This window comes from Pelodiscus sinensis, chromosome 2, assembly GCF_049634645.1.
Source record: "Pelodiscus sinensis isolate JC-2024 chromosome 2, ASM4963464v1, whole genome shotgun sequence".
NCBI classification, from domain to species: Eukaryota; Metazoa; Chordata; order Testudines; family Trionychidae; genus Pelodiscus; species Pelodiscus sinensis.
Genome location: NC_134712.1, coordinates 150,897,159 through 150,916,921, shown reverse-complemented (window position 1 = coordinate 150,916,921; position 19,763 = coordinate 150,897,159). Strand labels below are relative to the sequence as shown.

The window sequence follows — 19,763 nt, the reverse complement described above, 5'->3', positions numbered from 1 at the left end:
AGGCAGGAAATGTGACAGAGTTTCTCCATGACTCCTCTCTGTTCACCACTGCAGGGGAATGGCAGCACAAAAGTTGCCTCCTACATGCTTTAGAATAGCAACAAGTTCTCCTGCACCAAGAGAAATTCTCTGCTGACCATTTACAATAAGAATCTGGATACTCTGAGCCATCTGAAGAAGGAAAAAGAGCTGGATCTCAGTTGAGAATTTGGCTCAGTGATGTTTTGTTAGGCTTCAGAATTATACTTTATACATACATACTATGATGTGTTACCCACCTAAGTGGAAGAGCAGTATTATCCAGACAGGAATAGAAATTGCTCTTAAGTAACGTTCAGTGCTTGCATTCCACTTGAATGAAATGGTCAACAGATATCCCACAACCAAAGTCCATATCTTTAAAAGAAGAAAATACTTATGGGCATACTTATGTTATACACATACGCAAGGATACATTTACTTATTTTGTATGGTTTTTATCTGAACTCCTGTATCTTCATGAATGGTCTTTTGTGTTAAGGTACTCTTGGAAAAATATGCATAAAATCTTTATTTTAGAATATTTGCAACCATTAAATTTTGTTTCTATACCAACAAATATTAATTTGTCCATTATATACATAGTTCAAGCTCTTCTAGAGTTTAGCAATAAATTCAGTTCTATTCTTCAAAGTTGTTTTACTCTGAAAGGCGAACTCTATAGCTTTAAATAACTATTCCTATCATTGTTAATAGTCTCTATTCCCTTTGTCAAAGTAATCCGAAATAGTTATCACCTGTGTAGCAAAACAAAACAAAAAAATGTGCTCTTCTGTTAACAATAGTAAAATCAACTTTAACATTGGGGCACAAGTAAAGAATCAGTATCCCATCCATTTCTGCTTTATGCACACAATGATGTATTTTTCCAACCAAAAAGCAAGTGGTGAAAATTACCAGGGCCAATAAAAGTTATATTTTATTACTGAATTAAACTTAAATGTGAGCCTTTAATAGAGAATGGCTCATGAACTAATGCAGTATACCACTTTGTTATCCATTTAAAATGCAACAGGAATGTACTGAGCAAATATGAGGTTTTTTTTATAAACTCTTTCAGTCCTATTGTACTAACAGGTTGTAGCAGATCAGAACTATCACACGGGATTCTTTTTGTCTGCTTAAAATCTGCCTCTTGCAACTCTACTCAAATAACTGGAACAGAAAAATAACTATCAAGCTTTTAAGATCTACTACTTTACCTTAAATAATATTGGACAGGAGGAAAGAGTAAAATATGAGAGGGAGCAAAAGAAGGAAATTACAAGCAACCTGAACCAGAAAAAGGCAGAAATTTGAACAGAAGGAAAAGAGTCAGAGGAAAAACACTTTTTAAAAATGAAATTTATATTTTAAGAGATATTTGATCTCCAGCCCAGATTCTGGAAGGTAATCCTATTCATGAAAGCATTTAAGCATTTAATGGGGACGGAGACCAAGTCTGACTTGCACTCATCCCACAACTATGTATCCTGACCCATGGGGCTACAGCCATCTTCTGGTTCTGTGTATTGTGGCCTGGTGCCCAATATCAGAGCCACTCAAGTTTAGCAATATCAAGTTGTCCTCAATAGGGAGCCCGGCCCAACCTTGCAAAATAGGAAATATGGCTGCAAGGTGGATGGGCTCATTCTCTGACACCCCTACCACCATATATGGCAAATTAAGATTGTGGTACTGGGTGGACGGTGCCGGTACAAGTGGTCAGTGGGTCACACAGAAAAGATCCCCATAGCTGGGCACCATTCTAACAAGTTTGGGAGCTACTGATCTAACTTTGAACAAAAACAGTGTTCAGGAAGGAGGGTGATTTTTTTCAAGTATGGTTGTTGAAAACCTGGCTTTACTAAAGTTAATAGCAAGACTCCTACTAACTTCTGAGGGAACAGGATTTAAAAATATATTTCTTTATCAATGTTAAATCATCAGATTATTAAAAACTAGAAACTACTTTATTCATTATTTTTGTGGGTTTTTTATTTTATTCAGTTTTTGACAAATGAAAAAGATTACAAAAATTGAATGACTAGTCAGTCTATAGTCGGTTTCACTTTTACATTCTTATGCATTAATACTGTAATTCCTAGGAATTTAAGTCCAACATGCATTTTAATTAGAAAAGCCATCATAGAAATTTAACTTTGAACAAACACTGCACACACTTAAAATGTAGACAAACTTCGTAACAGTGAAGAGTGAAACCGATTATTCATATTAAATATTACTCATCATCACAGGTAGCCCCAATACAGTTCAGTGGAGTGGCTTGAGAAGGAAGCCACTGCTTATCATGAGAAAAGGTATCAATCTAACCCTTGACTTTAACAAGGTATCAAATTTGACTAGTACAGTCTCTAGTCAATTTTGTTTTTCAGTTTGTAAAACTGTTGAGAGATCTTTAGATTGTAATGTTCTTTTTTTAATTCTACTTTGTTAATAAGAATGTAATCTTTTAATGAGATATTAGAGCCTTATTGTAAACATTTCTTGCTCGTTTTATCAGTAGTCAATTATTAGCAGGGTATTAACAAACACTCTGATACCAAAGTTTAACCAAATATGCTTCACTGCTCAAGTATTATATATAGCTCTCAAATCACAACACTTCAAACAAAACAACAATTATCTAAATATTTAGCATAATTCAGTCCTTGTTTTCAAAAGTTTAATGGTTATAGTAAACTGTTCATTAAATGAATGCATTTCATATCTGTGTACAAACGTATTAAGATTCCTGTTATAACAAGTGCCAGCAATCTTATTTCAAAACCAAATAATGCTATACCATTCCAAAAAGCCACAGAAACCAACTGTCAGTTGACTCCAGAGATGTGAAGGATTCAATTCATGTGACATTATGGATTAAGTGAATTAATGCTATGTTAGATAATGGTGTTTGCTAATGAGTACAGGTTGGACCTCCCTCCTCCAGCACCCTCGGGACCTGATCCACCCCAAACGTGAGATTTCTCCCAATCGGGGTGGTCCCTTGCTATGGGACTCCCAGCCTGCTCCCCAACTGCAGCCACTGGCCCTGCTGGGGCTCCGCAGCCACTGCCAACCCCTCTACTCCCAGAATCCTCAGACCGGGGGCTCCCCAATGGCTGCAGTCTCATTGGTCTAGCAACATCCGTGGTCCTACTGGACCACAGATGTTACCAGACCAGAGAATCCCAGATTTGAGAGGCTGAACCTGTAGTACATTATTTCTAACAACTGAAATTTACACCATATTTACAACTTGGTTCTTTTCCTGAGCAACTTAAGCTGGTCAAAAATGAAATGGGGCTTTCATGGACCTTCAGATTCCTCACTGAATTGATCAGGGTCCTACCCCCTAGTTTACAATGGAATTTTATAAAGTTTACAATTTTATAATGGAAGCTAGTGTGCAAGAAAGTTCAAAGGAGTTCCTAAAACGTATTTTGTTTCAAAAGTAAAATAATTCCATTCAAACTTGGGGAGTATGTGAAGCATTTATCAAAATTTCAGCTTTAAAATTCAAGATTAGTTTAAGTGCCTAATAATTTCCATGGTTGTAAAATTTAATTATACATGAAGACCCTAAATATAATGTAGTCCAGTGGTTCCCAATCTTTTTGATACCAGAGACTGGAAAACCCATTCACAAACTTTTGGCGGACCGGTAACGTTTTATTTGAATTTTTGCATATTCATTATAGAGCTGTTAAATATCAGTTAACTGAATAGTTGATTAACCTCATGAATTCTTATTGGTTAGTCGACTATTTTGTAGTCCCATGGGGGTAGGGGTCTGGGCTCCCAGACCCGGCACAATCTGGAATGAGCCAGGCTGCCTACTTGCCTGGCTCCTAATACACTTTAAATGCAAAGCCGCTACGGGGGTAGGTCCAGGACCCAGTGCAAGCTGGGACTGAGCTGGGCTGCTGGCCAGCCTGCTAAAAAAGTTACTGGCAAGGTGGGGGGAGGGATTGGGAAGGGGGGAATGCATGTAGTCTATAGCTTAATCGACATTCCTAATTAATTACGCAAATGATGAATATTTAAATATGCTAATAAAGCATTACTCGATCACCAAAAGCCCAGCCCCCAGAGCCAGCCCTAAACCCTATAGACCTCTGCTACCCACCCCAGTGCCAGACACTGACCCCAGAGTCCCAGACACTGACCCCAGAGTCCCCTGCACTTAATCCCCCAGTGCCAGCCTCCCACCCTCAGAGCTCCCCGGTGTCAGCCTCCATCCCAAACGCCTCAATGCCAGCCCCCTACCCTTTGGAGCCCCCCACCACCAGATCCCCCCCATACCAGCCTCCTGTTTCCAGAGCCCCACGGCACCCAACTCCCCCAGAGCCAGCCCCCACTATCAGCCCCTTCCCCAGAGCCCCCCCAGTGCCAACCCTGCCCCGCAACCCTCCCCCCCACTACTAGCTCAGCCTCCAGAGCCCCCCAGCACTACCCACGCCTCTGGAGCCACTAGCGCCTGCCTGGTCCCACTCACCTAGCGCTGCGCTGCTGTTCACGTCTGGGGTACACCGCTCAGCACCTCCCCTCCTGCTGCAGCTGTTGGGAGAAGTGTGCCCTGCCCCGCACCAACCAGCACCAGGCAGCAGGGGGGTCTCCCTCTGCAGCAGAAGAGTGTTTCCCTGCCAGGCAGAAGGGCAGGGCAGCATAGGGTCTCCTCCCAGCTGGGGAAGAGCACTTCCCACGTGGCCCTTCCACCATGCAGAGTGGCTCCACGCAATCCTCCTGCCGCATAGGGAGCTGCTCTTCCATGGCTGAGAGGATACCCCTCCCCTTCCCAGTGCAGACTGGCTGAAAGGCAGGGCAGGACACACCTCTCCTAACAGTTGTGGTGAACCCTAGCACCCAGAGACACTATGGCCCAGCAGCCAGAGGTCCGGGGCCCAGCAGCAGGCCACAGCACAGTGATTGGGAACCACTAATTAGGCAAATCAAAACTAATTTTCTACTAGGACTCGATGCTTAAAAACACTGAATTTAGAGACACTGTCTCAAAATTTCTACTTTCTATCACGTTTCCTGAGATGCTTCAGTTGTTGAAAACAAGTCTTTAACTAAAGCAAAAAGTATGTGGACTCCTTTTCATTCAGGAATCAACTGTTTTTTTGCTCAAACAATTTTCCCATGAACAGAAGCCAAACCTAGAAAATTGCAGAAAAAGCATCTTAAAATGTCTGATCTTCCCCCTCTCCTCCACTAATACTTGTAATTATGCTTGCTAAAATCTTTTCACGGGTGCTACTTCAAGGCATAAAAACTTAAGCCTTAATAAGCCTGTGATTAGGAAGAATATTTATCTATATGACACCACATAATTGGGTAAGTTTGAATTTAGAAAGGCAGGGAGAGAATATAAATATGGGTGTCACATTTCTCTGAAGCTTACAATTTCAACCAGTAAAAGAGGCAGAATTCTGAACTTGATGAACCACTGGTTTTCTCCAGCATGGCAAATCCTGGGTTTCTATTACAGAGGAATACATTCATGGATTATATTCACTAACGAAAGAGTTAATTGAAGAGAAGAAACCATTACTCTATTTTAAAAACCAGAGAAAACTGATCATTGGGAGTTAGTGGAATGTTAGATAGCATGTAACCGCACAAAAATAATCAGTTACTTGACTATTTGATAGTCCCCGGAAATGGAGCCAACAGCCAATGCACTCCAGGCCCCATACCTGGGGAGCCCCCTGTCACTCTGCACTGCTGTGTCTCTATCAGAGACAGCAGCACAAGAAGGCAGGCGGGAACCAGTTTGAGAGGGGAGCCAGTTGACAAACCAGCCCCTCACAGACAAAGGCTACTCCACAGCCTCCCCTTTTAAGCTGACTCTCCCCAACACTGGCTCCTGACTGCTTCCCCCGCTGCCTCTGTAGGAGGCAGCATGAGAAGGGGCAGGCAGGTCTGCTGAGAAGGCACGTGTAGACAGCTCCCCTCGCTCTTCACACTGCTGCATCTCTATCAAAGGCAGCAGCACAGGAGATGAGGGAGCTTGCAGATCTGGGTCTCATGGGGAGCCGGCTTTAAGCTGATACAGAGGCAGCAGGGGCGGTAGGGGTGATGTAATTGACAGGATTAACTAATAAACCCAGGTTCATTAGTTAATTGTGTAGTCATCTACACATTAACATCCCTAGGGACAGCAACAGATTGTATAAACCAGGGAGACTACCAGTAATGGTGAGTGGGAGGTCTTTTCGCAATAAGGATAAACAGGAACTGATCAGCCTAATCTGCAGGTATAGGACTCCAGGTCTCCAAACTGTTAGACTACCTTCTCCTACCAATATTAATTTTAAAAAAAGAAAGCACGTTCTTTTTAGCAGAAAGAGTAATTCAACAAAATCCTATTGAAGTCCAAAAATCCTGATAACTTTCAGAAAAAATTAAAAAACAAACTTACATTTCAATTTTACCACATACCAATAACCCTTTCTTATAAGAAAGAGGAAAACCAATTCAAATCCTGCTTTGCAGTTTCAAAGAAAACTGCTTCTTGTTAAACATCACTGATCAAGGCACAAAAATAGTAACCTAATAACTGTCACAGGGAAGCGCTCTCATTAACTTTCATAGTTTACTGAGGTGACTTTAGCAAAAGTAAATGTTGAGAAATACATTGCCTGGTCAAGACTGGTTACAATGCCAATTACTAATGTGGTGGTGTAAAAATGTACATGGCAGTTTAGTGGTGTGTACAGAATGGCAATTTATTTTTATTGTAAATTTAGTAGAAACAATTACTTTTAATGTATGCTTTTGCATGTATACATTGTAAAATTAATCCCTCACCAGTTAGGAAATTCCAGAATTCATATTTCTTGTGGGACCTTATCTGACCCCATATGTGCATACATTATAAAAATGTCTTTAGTTCTTGTCATATATTCTCCCACCCCTCAAAGCCCAATACCATCTCCTACTTCACTAAGCCATTCCCGGAATACCACTCATCCTGTGCATGACATGAGGGAAAAGAGAGTTGTCCAGTTAAAAAAAAAATCTGATCTTATCCTATCCATGCAATCTTAATTCTGTCATGTCCTGATTAGTGATGTAAAATCCCAGTTAATTAACCCGTTAAACATTAGGTTGACCAGGCATGCGGGGCTCCCGCGCCCAGCTCCCAGACAAGATCAGCCTTGTCCGCTATGGAACTCCTGCCAAGCTTGAGTAGCCCCCTGCCTGCAGCAGGCAGTGAGCTGCTCCAGCCCCCACCATTTACCAGTAAGAATTATCTGTTCAGGTTAACCTTTCACATCCATAGTCCTGATTTCTGAGTACTGTACTTGACTTCGCAATCTTAAAGCTTTTAAACTCAACAAATTAATAGGTCTTTTTAGTAACTGCCTTTAAAACACTGTGCGCGCGCTAAGGACATGAATAGTTAACCAGTTAACTGGTAAATCTCATCCTTAACGGGTGAAGCTTACTGGTTCCGGTTAACAGGTAGCATGGCTGGAGCAGCCAGCCAGAACAGCCCATGTCCATGGAAGGCGTGGCCAGCGCACCAAAGGCAGAGAGATGCTGCTCCAGCCAGCTGGCCAAAGCAACCCTTGTCTGCAGCAGAGAGGGAGGGCACTCCAGCCCAGCTGTGGCAGGTGGGTGGGGTTGCCTCCCTTTAAATCCGTTAACAGGTTAAACATTACATTTAAAATGGTTGGCTTATTAAACTGGATTTTACATCCCTAATGTGTGTATCAGTGTACAAACTGTCATACAATATGGTCATACTGTGAAGTAAAAATTCTATTTCTCATTTTTTAAACAAAATGTTTATTCATGTCAGTCATGCCCTAAAAATCTCCAAGTTTCACAACTCTAAGCATCTCTGAAATAAATTGCAAAAAATAGAGACAGAAGGATCATCTCTCTCAATCAAGAACTGTAAAAATACAAAACCTGAAGAGAGCTCTGTGTAGGCTCAAAAGCTTTGTCTCTTTCACCAATAAAAGATATTATCATACTCAATTTGTCTCAGTGGTAAAAATAAACTAGCATAGAACACAGAAGCTATTTAAGATTACAGACCATCTTTGTGCAACAATTTAGGATTGGATGCATAACTAGGCAGAAAGTAAAAATTGAAACTGGTATATGCATAAAATACTTGGATTAAATACATGTGCTGCTGCACCAACTCAGGGGTGCTGGCACAATTTGTAGTGAGAGTACTGAGAGCCACTGAACCAAACTGTAAATCCTGGGTATAACAGAAACTACTTCAAGCCAGAGGATGCTCCTGCAATACCAGCACCTCTAGTTCCAGCACCAATGCCACAAATGTTGATGTTTAATTTTATATAAACTGTTCAGTACCATACTCTTGAGCCTCAAGCCAAACATTTAAAGACATTTAATGTATTTGCTCTGAATGAGAGTTTCAAAGTCACATGTGCCCTACATGAGCAGAACAGATTCCTCAGCGTTCTGTATAGCAGTAAAGTTTACTTCAGTGCCCCAAAAATTTCCTTTTATTGTCAATGGTGTGTAGTATACTCCGCGATACCCTAAAGTAAAAGCTCAGCAGACTGATTGGGAAGAACTCTGGGTAAGTGCTAGGACGAAAAATACCACGTAAATTAAAGATTTCTGTCAATAAGGAATTTTCTTGGTAGGGCAAAGTGATTTTTAGTGTCCTAAGTTATTAAAAACATTATGCTGTCTGCTAGGGATGTCAAAGTGTAGTCCACTATATGAGTAACTGATAAGCCAAGGCTTATTGGTTAGTGTTATTGACTAAATGCACTCTTTCCCCTCCCCCTGGCTCTGTATCTGAGGCAGCGGGGGGGAGGGGGGGAGGGAAGAGTGCATGCAGTCAATAACATTAATCTATAAGCTAAGGCTTATAAGTTAATCATGTAGTCAACTACACTTTGACATCCCTATAGCAGAGGCAGGGGGAAGGGGGAGCGAGAGCTGGTGCCCATGAGGAGCTGGTTTTAAGTAGGCTCCCCATGAGCACTATATCTGCCTACCTTGCCCTCCATCCCCTTGCTGCTGCCTCTGATGGAGAGGCAGGAGTGCGAAGGTCAAGAAGGGCAGGCTTGAGCCGATATGTGCGGGGAGCCAGCTTTTGGCTCTCTATGCATGCTAGCTTCCTTAAAAGCCAGTTTCTGCCAGCACCAGCTCTGTGGTGTTGCCACCTTTGCCCCCATACTGCAGCTTCTATCAGAGGCAACAGCACAGGGGAGAAGGGGAGGCTGCCACAAAGCAGCCTCTGTCTGCAGGGAGCTCAGCACCCCCAGGACAGGGGCTGCTACTGGACCATGGACCTATGTCAATGCTCAGCCTCCAGCTCAGGATCACTGCAGACAGAGGCTGCTCAGTGGGAGGCAGAGAGGCTCTGTCCGCAAGGAGGAGTGTGGGGCAGCAAACAGCCAGCCTGCAAGAAGAGCTGGTTTCTAAACTGGCTCCCCTTGAGGACCAACTCCTGCCTGCCACCCTGCGCTGCTGCCTGAGGCAGCAACATGGGAAGGCAGGGTGCTCCCGGTCTCACTCCCTGGGAGACACTCCTGGGAGTGAGACCGGGAGCACACTGACTACCAGCCTCGCCCCCTGATAGTCGTGTAACTGATAAGATTTCATGAAGTTACACAAGTATTAAATTTCACTATATCTAACATCCCTACTGTCTGCCACAATTCCAATCCATCATTAAGATAAAAGTATGGTTAGAAGTTAGGAATGAGTGAATGAGCAGTTTGGTGCTCCTGAGATGTTTAAGGTAGGTTTCTTTAACAGACCATCTTAATGTAGACACTAATACTAGCAAAAAAAAGTTTTGCTGCTGTAGCTTATACCACCAGCTCAATGAGCTAAATAAACACATTTATGTTATCACTGCATCTAGACTAGAACTTTTGCTAGAACACAAAACTACACTGCTAGGGTATACTGATCACAAAAAGTTTCTAGGTCAGATACAGGTGAAGTGAAAGTGATGCTAGCTTCCTCATGTCTTTCAAAGTAACATCAGCATAGATTTCATATTGAGACTTGTTTTGGTCCCCTTTCACTCATTCCAGATTGAGCTTCAAGGCTCAGATTCCACAAGTGTTTAGACACCTAACTCCCAAACAACAACAAAATCTATTTATTTAGGCATCGGACTCCTATTGTGAATCCCAGCACAGGACTTTCATGCCTAGATCCCACTGATTTCACGTATGAGAATCCTGCCTCTCTTATTAAAACAGCTGAAGGGTGTATAGGCAAGGAGATGGGTGAAGTTTCTGCAGGTGGCTCTGATCGGGATGCTGAGGCGGAGACTGGTACCACGCCCGCCAGGAGACACACGGGAGCTCTGGGGCGGGGCAGAGATGTTGAGCCACCTGGGTGATGCTCACGAGCCTCTCCAGACACACAGGCAGGGGTGCCAGCCCCACGGGGACCGACCCTAGTGAGGGTAAGCTCCCCCCAGACTCACCCACAGGCTGCTGAAGAAGTCGAGCCCTTGGCAGATGAGGAGCCCGGCCTGGGCCAGCAGCACCTGGACTCCCAGGGAGCTGCCGAGGCAATAGAGCCCGTAGAGCAGCGGCCCGCCAGCGCCCAGCAGCAGCAGGAGGCGCCGCCGGCGCAGCACCTGCTCGCCCAGCGCCTCGGCGCCGTAGTTGGCGAAGCAGATGGGCAGCAGCAGGGCGGCCAGCAGCACGGGCGTGCGGGAGCGGTGCAGGCGGCCGAGCCAGCGGCGGCCCAGCGCGGTGAGCGAGCTCTTGAAGGGGTGCAGGAAGGTGCCGCAGAGCACGGCCCAGAGCAGCGGCCGCAGGAAGGCCTCCAGGATGAAGTAGACCAGCACGGCGGCGCCGCAGCACAGCCCGGCGAAGAGCAGCGCCCCGGTGTTGTAGAAGGCCTGCTTGATGGGCTTCTCCAGCCGCGGCAGCGACGACACCGCCGCCGGCGGCAGCAGCAGCAGCCGCGGCCCCGCGCCCACCGCCGCCCCGGGGGGACCCGCCGCGCCGCCGCTACTGCCCGCACAGGGAGCCGGGGGGGACCCCGGCCGCCTTCTTCCCTGCAGCGGGGAGCCGGGAGGAGACGGCACGCGGGGACCCGCCACAGGCTCTCCGCTGTCAGCCATGGCTCACGCCCCCTCCACACCCAGCCGTTAACCGCCGCCGCTGGGGGACAACGGCACAGGCGCCGCCGCACGCGGTATGACGCGCCGGGGAAACTGGGAAATGTAGTCTGTCATGCTCCTCGCCGAGGATGCCGGGAAATGTAGTTTCTTTTTCTCCTCCACACGCACCCCCTCCTCTCCCCCCCCCCCCCCCCCCACCCTTCTCTAGGGGGATTGTGATGCTGGGCGCGTAACACGACAACATTCCATGGCGAACAGGCAGCTTTTCTTGACGAACTTTTGCATGTGTACACCCTGCTGCGCGACGCTTGGTGGCAGAAACGCCCTGGTTTTGGTGACAAAATACAAACCACCCAAAGAGACAGAAGTCGTCTTCCTCTACCTGTGCCTTGACAAATTGCCACTGTTGACTCGCTGCTTCGTTTTTGTTTTTTTAATCTTGGGCTATCAAGCGATTTTTTTTAAAACATATTGTGATTAATTACATGATTAAAATGTAAAAGTGCGTGTGATGCTATTAACAATAATTGACTATTTACATATTTTGGGATGTTTCCTACATTTTCAAATATATTGATTTAAATTACAATACAGAATGCACAGTGAAAGTGCACATTGTATCTCTCTTTCATCTGTTATATATTGGCAAGAGCCTGTGTCTGTCTGTTCAAGAACTCCTCCTTCTGAACAGTCAGAGGTAGGACCACCACATTTGGTATGCAGGACAATGGGATGTGCCTGAAATGAGATTTTCATAAATTGGCAAGGGAGGGCTCTGCTAGCAGGGACAGTTATACAATATAATGACCACAGGGGGCAGCAATGGATCAGAGAGGGGAAAAATTTAATCAATACATGATTTTTTTAATTAGTATGGAAGTATATCCTTATGAATGGTGACCAAAGCATGAAGGGGCATATAAATGTTTAGCATACCTGATATGTAAATACCTTGCAACACCAGCTACAAAAGTGCCATGTAAACACTTGGTCTCACTTTCAGGTGACATTGGGGCTCTTCTTGACTTGACATAAGTAGCTACATGGCTCACCACTAAATTTCGGGCACCTATATGCTGTGTATTCCTTGAGATAGGACATTAAGCAGCCACAGGCAGAATAGCTCCAGTGACCTCATCCAATGGCTACTCCCTCAAGCTCAGCTCTGACTCCAACAGTTCCAAGCCTGACTCTCTTCCAGTCCCATAGGCTGCACCCAGCCCCTGTTTATCAGGTGGCAGTAAGCATTGCAAGCGCAGGCCAGAGGACTCCAGAGGAGCAAGGGGCAGCCATGCAGCTGGAAAGAAACGGTGCCCTTTCAAAGTGCCTATTCTCCCCGGCCAGCAGCGTGGCTGCCCTCTTCTCTGTTCCACTCTTGCACTGCATGCCACCACCTGCACATCCCGCCTACTGCCCTGAGGCTGCAGGTGAGCCTCTTTCCCTGCCCTGCTCCTGGGTTGCCAACTCCCCTGGACTGGACAAACCAAACACCATTGCAATCAATGGTGTCCAAGCCATAAGAGTTTGCAACGCACTACCCCCCACATCTTCAGCCCCTGCAGCTCCAGTTCCCCATGGAGAATGGCCTGTGCCAGTGCTGGACTGTATAGGGCATCAACACTGACAGGGACAGCCTTGGATAATGTAAATAAGAAGCTGATAGCAGTATCTCCCATAAATGTGAACAAACATATTTGTTTTAGGATTGGCTGAACAAAGAGTAGGACTGAGTGGATGTATAGGCGCTAAAGTTTTACATTGTTTTGTTTCTGAGTGCAGTTCTGTAACAAAAAAAAGCTACATTTGTAAGTTACATTTTCACAGTAAAAAGAGAGCACTACAATACTTGGCTGTGTCTACACTGGCATCCCTTCCGGAAAAGGGATGCTAATGTAGCACTTTGGAATAGGCAAATCCGCGGGGGATTTAAATATCCCCCACGGTATTTGCATTAACATGGCTGCCGCTTTTTTCCGGCTTGGAGATAAGCCGGAGAAAAGCGCCAGTCTAGACGTGATTCTCCGGAAAATAAAGCCTTTTCCGGAGGATCTCTTATTCCTACTTGACCGCACTCCCCATGGGGCTGCTGACTGAGCCCACAGATCAGAGGCTCTCGCTGCACTGCACTCCCTCTGGGCCCGGTTTGGTGCGCGGCATTCTCCAGCGGCCCCCCCAGCCAGCACACCCAGTGGGTTTAAATCTCCCACTGGGACGCCTCCTGTGCATGGGGGGTGTAGCTTCAGTGTCCCTCCTCCCCCCACCCTTCTCCCCTGATGTCAGGCTGGCACTAAACTCCCTGAACACCAGGGAGCATGCGTCGCACCAGCACTGCCGCGGGGCCTATTCCGCCTACAGCGCCAGAGCCGGACCAGCAGGAGGGAGGGGCATGGACACCCGTCACACACTCACAAAGAGGAGAGGCTAGAATAGTGCTCTGAGAGTTATCCCCTTTGGTGGTGACCTGGGCCATTCTTTGAAATATTTGACAAAGTCTTAATCCTGATTATCTGAGCAGAGGGCACACAGGTCCTTGTTGTTCTCTTTTAAGACCAAGCAATAAGTCATAACCAATCACATTTGACAAATTTTGATGATTCTCTCCACTGTCTCTGAGCAGTTCATCATTCTCTAACCTTCCAGTTTTCCTAAAATCTTTGCTGAATATTTACTATTGTAGGCTGATCCTCTGTCATGATAAATAGTTATTACGTAAAATAGGTTAATAGGTTGATGATGTTTAATGGTATTTTGGGCTGTTTGGGTAAATATCAAAATGGAGTTGATACGGACAAAATGGAGTTTGCAAGACGTGACTTTGGGACAGGGAGGGGACCTTCATATGGAGTGGTAAACAAGAACCAGTACGAACTGGATTTTCCCACCTTTTTGTGGACTGAAGGGCAAACCACCTCAGAGGTTTCCTGCCCAAAAGTTTATATAAGCTCGGATGCAGCCCAGGAGGGGTGCTGTCCATCCAAGAGACAGTGTTCACGCAGGTATTGAGAGACTTGATCCAGCTGCAGACCAATCCGGAGGGCGGAAGAGGAATCCCATCTATCACCTTCCATCCTGCAAATACCACCTGCCTGCCATCCTCTTTGGGATTCCTTTACCATTAGCAAGGGACTCCCCGGTGTACCTCCATGAGGGCTCTCAACCAGCCTAAGGGTTGTAGGTCCCGAGCAACACTCTCCGGATCCTGTCACTCAAGTTCAAGAAGAGCAAGTAGCCATTTGTATTTGGGGTAGAACTTACCAATTATTTTCATGCAGACTGTGGTTATATAGAGGGTTTTTACTGTTCACTTCCACTGTTTTGTTGATGGTTATTAGTTTGCGCCGGGCTTCTTCCCCCGCTCTTCCCTATTTTTGTATACAATCCCTAAAACAGTTTCTTCTTGTTTTCACCTTTAATTGGAGTCTGTCTTTCTTTTCCCTTTGTCTTCCTTACGGGCCTAATTCATAGGTGACAGATCCTGAGGGAGGGGGCGGATCTGTTTCCTTTTGACTGGGGCTTTCACCAGCAGGCCATATTTGAGTGTTATTCAGGCCCCAGGGGTAACACTATGAACAACTGTTGGCTTATAGATCAGATGAGAACACTTTAGTCTGATCATTCAGTGTATGAAATTCAAGCTGTGATGGTTAGTTTGAAAGTAAGAACTCCTTGGTCCTGTTCCCAACCCTTCCACTACCTAGCTGTATAACCTAAAACTAGTCGGCTGCGTCTAGACTGGCATGATTTTGCGGAAATACTTTTAACGGAAACGTTTTTCCGTTAAAAGTATTTCCGCAAAAGCGCGTCTAGATTGGCACGGATGCTTTTGCGCAAAAAGTGCTTTTGCCTAAAAGCATCCGTGGCCAGTCTAGACGCGATTTTGCGCAAGAAAGCTCCGGTGGCCATTTTCGCCATCGGGGGTTTTTTGCGCAAAACAGTCCTTCCCTGTCTACACTGGCCCTCTTGCGCAAGTATTCTTGTGCAAGAGGGCTTTTTCCCAAGCGGGAGCATCAAAGTATTTGCACAAGAAGCACTGATTTTGTACATTACAAAGTCAGTGCTCTTGCGCAAATTCAAGCGGCCAGTCTAGACGCAGCCATCATGTCTTCTTTCTCCACCTTGGTTTCTCCCTCCAAGAAGGGCTGACAATCCTCTCCTACCACCTACTTCAAAGTGGGTGGAGGATGGGGATCTACTGGAGATTATCAGTAGGAGCAGTGCAGGATAGAAGTATCTTTTCACATTGAGTTATATCAGATTATGACAAACATTAAAGCTGAACTCTTCTATTTTTATTGTCTTTTATTATTTTGAAATTGCTAAGAGTCGCAACTACATAGCTCAGACTTCAACTTCTCATCCAATTTTCTAGATCCAAGTGTCTCCTCTTTGTGTGCAACAAGACAATTTACCACACCGTGACAAACAGGAGATCCTTTTGGTTTGCAAGAAAATATTCTTGCAAGGAGTTTTGATCCAAGTTGTTATGATTTCAAGAAACACATGGGTTTAGTCTGAATGGGATTTTCTGAGAGCCATTTTGTTCCAGTGTAAATCTTCTCACCACTTGGCTCCCTGGGCTATACCCCTGCCTCTGGGATGAGTGGTGTTGTCAGAGCAGGAGTCAGGGCTGGTGACTTCTCTTACTGGCTCTGCCACTGCCTTGCTGTGTTGGACCCTGGGTAGGTCACTTGCCTTTTCTTTACCTCAGGATCCCAATCTGTGCAATGGGAATCGGGTCAATTCTCAGGCACCAGGCAGTAGTGAGGCTGGGTGAGATAAGGGGCATTAAAGCCCTCTGGGAAGGAGAAAAGGGTGTTTCAAGGTTCTGAGTGCCAAGAATTCTAAGTTTTCCTAAATATCTAGTCTGTAGAAACAAGAAGTGGTTGGGGCCAAATTTTAACCATTTTCTTTCTTAAAGTCCATTCAGAACTGATTATTTGCCAAGGGGACATAAAAGGTTCCTATCTCTGTTTCTGTGCCTTAACAAATGAGGTTTTCTTCTGGGATCCCAGGAAAAAATACCTTTCCATCCATTAACATGGCAGTACCTATCTTTGAAAGGGGAACGAAGAGTTCCCCAGGGTTTACAGACTAGCAAGCCTCAATTCCATACTTAGATAGTTATTGGAGCAAAAGTATTAACAATGAATTTGTAAGCACCTACGGGATAATTAGGTTATAAAAACTAGTGAGCACAAAATAGTCAAGAACAAATCATTCCAAACTATTCCTATTTCCTTCTTTGACGGTGTAATTGGCCTAGTGGAGGTAGGCACTCTGTAGCTATGATAGATCTTGGTGTTAATGAGGCGTTTAACAGTCCCAAATGACATTCTCACAAGCAAACTAGGGAAATGTGTTCAGGATGCAATTAGTATAATATGGGTACACATCTAGTTGGAAGCCTATACTCAAAATCCTTCCCCATGTTTGGCTGTCCAACTGACAGGGTGTATCTAGTGGAGTCTCTCAGGGATCAATCCAGAGTCTGATGCTGGAGAGTATACTTATAAAATTTGTAGACAACACCATGATTGTCGTCCTCCCCCCCAATGCTTTATGAAAATTGGCTTCTGAGTACAAATATGAATAACCTGAAGATGTTTTATACAAAATATCTCACGTGACCTATCAATTTTAATGTTACAGTTGCTAGATCTGTATATCCTATTTTGGTGCATGTATAATTTTTCAGTGTAAAGTTAGAAATATGAAGTGTGAGTCTGTTTATAGTTTTAAATGTGCTAATGAGAGCCATTATGAGTGACCTGGATGCTTAACGACTTGGTGATCAACTTAACAACTTGTCAACAGCCTTGTTTGTCCTTTATGTCCAGAAGGTGGCTAGTCCTAGGAAAACATATGATCATTCTACATGGTACTAGGATCCATTTTTGAACTTGGTACTTTTCCACAGAAGGAGAAATGTAAAATAAAGATTCCGATCCTGGGGGAAGAGTCTATTTAAGCAGTGGGAAGCTATCAGCCCTTTGTCTTTGGCTGGCCTAGGAAATGGTCTGGCAAACTCTAAAAGAATACAGAGTCAAAGTAAAAGAGTTTGTCTCTGACTTGAAGAATATTCCTGATTAAGAACAGCTCTCTAGGGTAAGAATCTGCTTGCAATAAGTTTCTTACTGAATTAAAACTAACTATGTGTTTTCTATTTGTTTTAATTTAGTAACTTACTTTGATCTGTCTGTTTTCACTTGCAACCACACAAATCCTACAGTTTGTACTTAATAAAAACACTTTTGCTTACTATCAGGTCCAGTGTAAATAATCAGTATCTACAGGTAACACCCATTGTGTATATCTTTTTCATTGGTAAAGGGGACTGTGTAAAACTTTAACACAGAGAAAGACGGATTTATCTGGGGATTTTTGGTCCCGTTTGAGGATTGGTTCCCTGGTTGCTGAGCCCTAGAACTACATCCTCCCAGAGCTGAAGTGATTCAGTGTCTGCATTGCTCTGCAGGGGGCAATAACTCCAACAACTTGCCTTGTCTGGGGGATACCAGAAAAAATGGTCTAGCAGGACAGGGCAGTGGAAAGTCCCTATGAACAAGAAGGTAGACCTCTGTGGCATGATCAACACACTGCAGAACAATCCCAAGGGGACTTTTGTGTCTGCACCCTGGCACAGCCATCAAGCACTTTGGAGCACTGTATTGGAATTCAAAATACCCTTAACTAATTGGAGAATTGATCTCCTTGAGCCAAATTCCAGGCTGGGCCACTCTCTATAGACTGGACTGAACTGAAATCCTGAGCCAAACACTCCTTCTCCTGGGCAGTGAGCTCTGACCCTTAATGGGCAGAGGCTGCTTAGCACTGACAGAGCAGCTTTTCCTGGGGACTTTCCCACCATTTTACAAGAGTTTGAAAATGTTAAATTCCCCTTTGACTGCTGGGAGCAGAGCCATAGAGAGGGGGAACAATTTGCCCAAAGGCCCACAAGTCCATAGGAAAATCAGCAATGGAACCCAGGAGTCCTGCCTCCCAATTACCTGTCCAGTCACTACAGCAGAGCGCATTGCCTCTCAAAGGCTGGGGGAGCAGGCATGAGGCCCTGCTTGTAATTGCCAGCTGTGGCAGGGAGTGGCGTGTGTAGCAACAGTTAGGGAAGGGGCCTGGAATTAAGGACTGCTGGGTCCCATCCATGGCTCTGACACTCTGTGTGACCCTGAGCCCATAGCTTCCCCTCCCCAGGCCTGTTTCCCATCAGTAGGGTTGGGATCCCCAGTCCTACAGTCAAGGGAGTTTTGAGGCTCCACAAAGGTGTGTGAATTGCTAGGATGTCAGGAGCTGGGAGGTGCTGTCTGCCCCACACTAGGGAGGTGTTTAGGACTCCCTGCTGCTGATGGATGAGTTTTTCCATCCCTTGGCAATAAAACAGATTCTTGTTTTCATAGCCAGTCAATCACCCAGGGTCATGCCCTGCCTGATGGCTGGGCAGGGTAACTCCTCAGGTCACCACTCTCTCCAACCTACTTGGGGCTTAGAGAGTGAGGAGGACTGTGAGGGACACTGAACATCTGCCATCCATGGCTGCATTACCTAGAGCAGTGCTTTTCAAACTTGGGTCACAGGACCATCTGGGTAAGCCACTGGCGGACCCATGCTGCTTTGTTTACTTAATGTGTCTGTAGCCACAGAGCTTTGCAGCTCCCATTGGCCATGGTTCACTATTTCCAGCCAAGGGGAGCTGCAAGACTCCGTGGCTATGCGCATGCTAAGTAAACAAAGTGGCATGCGACAGCCAGCGGTTTACCCTGGCAGCCCCACGACCCACGTTTAAAAGACGCTGACCTAGAGCAAGTGACTAGCATTAGGGTTTTCTTGCTGGCTTCTCCTGTCTGCTCGGGAGAAGCAGAAACAGGGGGAGATATCGTCTACCATTCTCTCCTCCACCCCTTGCAACCTGCCAGGACTCTGATCCATGGTCCTACCAGATCATGGATGTTGTCAGACCAGAGAGTCCCAGTTTATAGAGGTGCAACATGTATTTTAGAGTGTGTCTGTCTGTGAGTCCCTTTGTTCAAGAACTGCTCCTAAACCGTAAGAGTTAGGATCACTAAATTTGGTATGCAGCTTCCTTTTACCCTATCTTAAACCAAAGTTAGGATTTGGTTGTGCCTGGAAAATGGAAAGTGCCAGGAATGGGACTGTTTTGCATAAAATGGAAAGGGAGGGGACAATAAGGTTGCCAGATGGCTGAAACAAAAATACCAAACACCGCCCCTCCCCCCCCAAAAAAAAACACTGGAAAAAAATGTTGTTGAAGAAAAAAAAGGGGTGGGGATCAAAGTTGTGCAAAAAAAAAAAAAATAACTCCAAGACCTGGATTACTGCTAGGGGTTACCAGGTAATCATTTAAAAAAAGAAACGCGGACACGCTTCATGGGGAGGAGGACCAGCCAAGAAGGGAGCAGTGCTGGCTGGGAGGGGGGGGGCTGGAAACAGCTAATGGGGGGGAGGGGAGATGGGGGGGCCAACAGGAAGCAGGGCTTGTCATGGAGTGGGGGGATCGGGCGGAACGGGGCTGGCCGCGGGATATCGGGGGAGGGGGGACTGGCCGGGAGGGGGCGGCGCTGGCCGGGAGTAAGGGGTGGCGGGAAGTAGAGCTGGCAGGGGGGAGGTG

The 19,763-nt window shown here is 45.5% G+C and overlaps 1 protein-coding gene across 4 annotated transcripts in view; it reads right to left on the bottom strand.

The window, feature by feature from the left end:
• TMEM245 (transmembrane protein 245) overlaps positions 1-11,264 on the bottom strand; it is a 147,653-nt gene extending 136,389 nt beyond the window's left edge. For all 4 annotated transcript variants that reach the window (XR_012901837.1, XM_075921638.1, XM_075921639.1 and 1 more), the window contains exons 1-2: positions 10,475-11,264; positions 279-396 (exon numbers count right to left, since the gene is read on the bottom strand). Coding sequence is in view for 3 of the 4 variants with exons in the window: in XM_075921638.1 (XP_075777753.1) it covers positions 279-396; positions 10,475-11,122 (766 nt within the window). In the remaining variant the exon portion in view is untranslated. The remainder of the gene's footprint in view (positions 1-278; positions 397-10,474) is intronic.
• Between the last annotated feature and the right edge of the window lie 8,499 nt (positions 11,265-19,763).